At 39.2% G+C, this 6,642-nt stretch overlaps 1 protein-coding gene across 3 annotated transcripts in view; it reads right to left on the reverse strand.

Annotated features, from left to right (window-relative positions):
* The window catches only part of CDYL (chromodomain Y like), a 166,345-nt gene that overhangs the window by 74,008 nt on the left and 85,695 nt on the right, over positions 1-6,642 (reverse strand). For 2 of the 3 annotated variants that reach the window (XM_015587323.2, XM_025044925.1), the window contains exon 2: positions 332-1,010. In XM_015587323.2, coding sequence (XP_015442809.1) covers positions 332-1,010 — 679 coding nt within the window. The remainder of the gene's footprint in view (positions 1-331; positions 1,011-6,642) is intronic. The other variant, XM_015587324.2, reaches the window with a different exon arrangement.

Here is a 6,642-nt window from a genome sequence, read left to right on the forward strand (position 1 = left end):
AGATGGCTTCGGAAAGAAACTTCCTGTAAAAAAAAATACTAACCATAACTTATTTAGAGTGAGATGTTGTTTAAAGCACATCAACACGGTGGTAGTTTGTGGGTAGACAATTAAGTAGGGATAGCTAGTGCTGATTTAAGAGATAAATCCTGAAGGCTTCAAAGAAAGAAGAAGCTGGCAAAATCACTCAAAGGTTATAGTAAATATATGTTAGAAACTGACTCTGCAGGTTCCCCACCCTCTAGAATAGGATCAACTTGAAGGAAGGAACACTTATGCCAAGTAATAGTTTGTGGCCATTGACAGAGATGATGCCCACTGAGCCACTCACCTGGACACTCACCTTTTCCATTAACGGCTAATCCCGTGGCCATGGCTGCAGTCACCGGGCCAGGCACCTGAGGCACTAGTGGGTGTATTCGGGGCCTGCTTCCCATTCTAGCTCGCTCTGCTCCTGGGCCCAATAAAGCTCCAACCGGCTTTTCGGCTGCCACTTCTGGCGCCACCGTGTCCTCCTGACCCTGCTCAACGGGGTCCAGTTTTTCAGGGCTCTCACTCTGAAAGCCATCCACTGCGGTCCTGCTCTTAATGGGACTCTTAGGCACAAGTATCTTTATACCTGATTTTGCTAGGTCCATATTCTTCCGGTTTGAGAGAGATGGAGCTGTGTTTTTCCTGAACTTCTGGCTGGAAGCAAATAACTGACTGTTTTTGGACTCGTGGTCTTTGCCAATCACTAGTGATTTAGGAGAGGTTTTAGAAAAGTTGCTGTTGGTGGATCTGGAAATCTGTTTCCTAGCATTGTTTGGAGAGGTCCTATTTGTTCTGGTTAATGTGCTTTCTTTCTGCTTTTCAGTATGGTGTCTATTAAAATCATGAATATATTCCTCACAGTTCACAAGATGCTGTTCTGGTTCCCAAGTGTCATCCTCACTCTCATAGCCTTTCCAACGAACCAAATATTCTGTCTTCCCTTTTTTGTTTTTCCTTTTGTCAACAATCCTTTCAACCTGTTTATAAAAGAAAAGAAAAAAGTATAAACGTAATATCTAAAAAGAAAAAAATACAAGCTTAGTAACAAAACATCAAAATAATAAAACCCACAATAAATAATGAAAATGATCTTTTCCCTGAGCCAAATCGTCTGAAAATGGAATAGTAACAGAGCACTTGGGATTTTAGCAATTTCCTTAAAATTAAGTAAAAATGCTAAAATTTTATGTTCAGAGTATATGTACGTGCATTGAGTATAGAGCTTTTTTTTTTTTTGTAATTCACAGGAGGCTCTTTATATTTACATTAAGCCCTGACCATCTGAGTTGGTTTTCACAGTCACAACTGGAACATTGCTAGTCATCTATAGCCTTTTGCATCGTCATCCTTAGGTTACCAACAGCAAGCACTCAAGCAATAGCCTGACTATGGTAAGTACACCAAGCTATGAAGAGCTAAGAGCCTTCTAAAGTGTGGAACTGGCTCACTGAGGAAACCTGATTGGTTTTGCAAGTATCCTTTAGAACAGGGGTCCCCAATCCCTGGGCCATGGATGGTACCGGTCCGTCGCCTGTTAGGAATCAGGCCACACAGCAGGAGGTGAGCGGCAGGTGGGAGAACAAGAGAAGCTTCATCTGTATTTGCAGCCACTCCCCAGTGCTATCATCACTGCCTCACCTCCACCTCAGATCATCAGGCATTAGATTCTCACAAGAGCACTGGTCCCTGGTGCCAAAAAGGTTGGGGATGGCTGCTTTAGAAGTACTCGGTTAAAATGAAAAAGGTCAACAGAAATCGTAATGCTTTATTGGTAATAAAGTAGTCAAGAACGGTCAGGTTATTTACCTTTAAATCTTGGTTTTAAACTAATTTTACGCTAACATCTTTAGGGGAAAATGTTAATCTTTGAATTTGAGGATGAATATATCCCATATCAAATTTATGAATTCACACAACCTTTCCATAGAACATTATTACTGCGACAAATTCTACTACTTTAACATCCTAAGTGTAAATGGGAAATCTTCTATGACTCATATAAACAAAATATATTTGATATAGTCTCCCCCATGTTATTGGAGAAATATTTAGAATCTGTAATTTCTCCAGTTAACATAAAAACCATCAGCTTGCTTTCCCAATGACAGCATATACCTCCATACCTTATACGTAGAGGCCTACAGTCATACAACTCTTTAAAGACACAAAGGTCTAAGCCCATCAATTATCGAGAACATCAACAAATTTTTGGCAAAGTTATAGGTTAGGTCAGATGACATGACGGTGTATCTAATTCCAAAAGAACAAAGTCTAAGTGAATAAACTACAGACACTTTTAAACCATGGGAGAATACCCCACCCCATCATTTCTCCTATTCTCAAAATGAAAACAAAAACCAACCGAAAACACTCCAATATATCTACCTGGGCTATAGAGAATTAGAGTCCTTAAGCACAGAAAAGCCTAAAATAAAATACACATAACTGCTCCCATTCAAACAGGATTAAGGGTAAATAAAGGCCTTGTTTCAGCAGACTGCAGATTCCATGCCTAAGAGATCACCACAATCAGTAAGTAATGTCAGATCTGCATATGTGAGTCTAGACAGTCCATAATATAGAAGAGAGAGCTTTGAAAGTGATTTTTCCCCTGCTCCTTTGCTTGTGAAGAGTTATGTATATGGGTATAAGTATTTCAATTTAAGTAAAAGATGTACTTCTGGAAAATTCCATGCAAATCAATTTCATGGCAGAAATAATTTAAAAGTTTAAATACAAAGGATAAAGAGATAATCTCATAAAATAAAACTATGTTTAATACTTATTTTCTTTCTAAATCTATTTCCATTCCAGAAACATGAAGTACAATAAAACAGAGCATCTCATTTTCCGTTCTTCCATTTCCTTAAAGCGGAAGCAGGGTTCTGTCTGGGAAAGCATGACGAGTATCTTTCCCCTCCATGGCTGATACCCCTGGAACCTTCATGTGCCAGTTCCCCCAACCAGTTTGTTCGTTGTTCATTCTGTCTGTCTGTCTGTCTGAGGAAACCTGGAGGAGGTACAACAGGGACCAACTCAGCAGCTGCAGTGGATACATGTGCTGTGTTTTCTGTGCACTCAGTGGTCAGACTTTGTTTAGACACTAAAAAGAGGCAATAACACGGGACATATTAGATCAGGGGTTGGCAAACTTTATGAAAAGGCCCACAAGGGCCAAGTTGTCTGCCAGCCACTCAACCTTGCTAGCACAAAAGCAACCACAGTTGATACTTAAATGAGGTGACATTAAAAAGAAAACAAAAAACTATTTATGAACACCAAAATTGGGATTTTGTAATTTTCATATGTCATAAAATATTGTACTTTTGTTTTTTTTTCAACTATTAAAAATGTAAAAACCATTCTTTGAGTTAACCTGCAGGTCCTAGCTTGAAGGAACAATAGAACATTTGGTTGTAGATATGCTGCCTAATAAATCTTGTGGGGGACATGGTTTACAAGCTGACAAGATACATAAGGCTGACAAGGAGACAACAAATATGACTTTGAAGTGGCAGGTTTATAACAGTTACACTGGCACTATACAGAGGGTGGGAAGGTTTGGACCAATAACCACCACAGGCCTCTAAATACCAACTTCAGACTAAACTGGGCACATTCCCCCCCCTCACCCCCCCAGTGCCCATTCAAGGACAGATGTCCTTTACCCTTCGAAAGCTTAAATGTAAAGGTCCTGTCGATTCCTGGTATGAGTGGCTAAAATATATTAATCTCCCATAAACAGGCATCACCTGGATTCAAGAAAGTTTTTTTACTGAAATATTAAGCATAAAGTGATTTGGTGAGGGAGGAAAACTACAAGACAGACACATGAATAAATTTTTCTTTGGGTTTTCACTCCCTTCTCCCACCAACATAACTTTCTGAAAACCACTATCAATGTACTATCTCAAAGTATATATGCAAGTATCTACTTTTAATTACAGAATTTCAATACAAAGAATTTTATAAAAAGCAAACTCTTGAAATATAGAACTGCAGACGAGTTCTACTAAGATTTTTAAAAATCAAGACAAAATGAAGACAGACAGACATGAAAATATCCATATTACCTAGGTATTATATTACAAGGTTACCCACAATGACATGTGAAATAAAATTCTTGCAAATTCAAATCATAACAACCTTCTTTGACTACCGGTGGCACGGTAAATTGACCAAAGTTTTCTTGGTTAGGATTTCCTTCTAAAATTCAATCTATAAAAAACAAAATGTGAAACAAGTAAAACCAGGCTTTCCTTAATATTACAAAGTCCTCTGATGGCTTGCAAAGCAGTGAAATTAATCAAAAAGGATAATTCCAAATCTCTAGCCCACTTTACCTACCTCAGAGAACACTTCAGTATCTCTAGGCCCAGGAAAGCGCTGAAGACAGAAAGAAAAGGATGGACAAAAGGTTCACTAACACATGAACAAAAATCCATGTGGAATCAAAACTGGTTTAAGAGTTCAGTAAGAAAAGGAAGAAAGAGAAACTCTGCCACTGTTGCAGTTAAAATACCTAACAGCCAACATATAATATCAGGACAAGGCATGTAAACATACTGGCTTATAAGAAAAAGACCAAAGTTGCAAAATAATCACAGCAGGAAAAGTTTGTCACATTGTATCATCATCAGTAACTGTGTCAGCAGTCATATTGGTTGCTAATACTTTCTCTGCTTCCTACCAGAACAGTGAGAGTAGACTGCCAGGATAACTTTGAAACCATAAGCAACGATGAAAGCTTTTCTCAGGTTTGGGTCTTATACCAAATGGCTAGACAATTTGGAATAACAGAGCTTCACTATGGAAAACAAACAAACAAACAAACAAAAAAACCTTGCTTATATCAAATAATTCTGGTAGACTTTAGAAAAGCAACATGCTCTTTAGATGAAGAAGATCTGTTTTCTACCAGCCATTTGAAAGTTGTGTTACCCATTAAAAACAGGAAAAGTTGCCTTAACCACTAAGAAGAGCTGTTAACTACTTAAGAACACAGGCAGGTGGTTCTACTGCAAGAAACAGAGAAATAATATAAACAACTATTCGATGGCACTGGAAATAAACCAAAAGCCCCAAACTGAGGAGATTGGACCCTTGAAATAAGGGAACCTAATGGCTTCTGTGCTCCCCAGTCTGCTGCTGGTAAAATTCAGGAAGGAAGAGCAGTCTTATAGGCTTCAGGTATCAGAAGGCAGTCAGGAGTTTAGATAGAGTACGGAATGACTAGAAATCTAAGGAGATCACAGACAGAAGGGCCCCATGGAAGGGCAAGCTCCCAAAACAACATATCAAACCCCTCAAGCTCTCAGCAAACTCCTGAATTATACTAGGCCAGTGGAAAGTAACAGTTGGTATATTGGGGACACTCAAGATCACCCCCAAGTTTGATGATTCACTAAGAGGAAACACAGGATTCAGCATACAGTCCTACTCACGGCTATGATTTATTACAGTAGAAGGACATTAAGCAAAATCAACAAAAGTATAAAGTACATAGGGGAAACGTCAACTGCAAGCTTGCAAAGGTCCTCTCCCAGTGGACACACAGGACGCATGCTTCATTCCTCCAGCAACGAGTTGTCACAACACATGCAAGTCTTTTCTGCCAGAGAAGCTCATTAGAGTTTCAGTGTCCAGGATTTTTATTGGGGGCTGGTCACATAGGCACCCCCTCTGCTTAGCATGTATCAAAATTCCAGATTCTCAAAATGAAAGTAGGCGTTCAGCATAAACCACACCAATGATCACTGTATTCAAACTTAAAAAGGAAAACACTCACCAGCTAGTGAGTAGAGGATAGGAGAAGACATTATATATAGGGCCACAACAATGGAAGTCCGTTGACAAGCCACGGAAGGAGAAACTGTCAATTCAGACTTTTATATCTAGAAAAAAATATATGCTTAAAAAGTAAAAGCAGTATAAGGAGCTCTGTAGATAAAATTCCCAACCAAATAAGCAAAGCTGGTGAAACTACTTAAAACAAAACAAAACCAAAAAACTAAAACTAAAAGTCTCTGAAAATTGTTTTAAGGCTATAGAGCAAATGAAGAAATATTTATTCAAGAAAATCTACTAACACACAATAAGAACAGAGAAAGTTTGTAACTTTTGAGCCATGACCTACTTCCTTCTTCCCCCCATCGTCCAATTCAGAGTAACAGGAGCTCACTACCCTCAGCTTACCAGGAGAGACAAGCCACCAGCATTTTTCCCTCTCTTACTCTATCTAAGTAAAAGAGGCAAAATTCCAGGTGAGTATGAGAGGTCAGGGGCTCCTTTCCTCCACCTGGCCTCTACTCATAAGGAGGCTCTGCCCCAGGAGTGGCAGGGTAAAAATACTGGGGACTTTGAATGCTCTTGCCCAATTTCAAATTTGGGAGATGCAAGCTGAGATGAAAGACCAGAGGCTACCATCCTACTTGGCACCCAGACTAGTGGTTCAGAGATTTTACCTGCGGGAGAGGTAATCCATAAGAAAAGGGATCTGTTGCCCACAATAACTGACTTTGTTTGAGATGGTGTGGGCAAGGGCTTTAAACCAAAGGATGTTCTTAAAAATAATAAGAGCAATAAGCTAAACCACAGATCAGCTAGTTC

This window comes from Pteropus alecto, unplaced genomic scaffold (assembly GCF_000325575.1).
Source record: "Pteropus alecto unplaced genomic scaffold, ASM32557v1 scaffold121, whole genome shotgun sequence".
NCBI classification, from domain to species: Eukaryota; Metazoa; Chordata; class Mammalia; order Chiroptera; family Pteropodidae; genus Pteropus; species Pteropus alecto.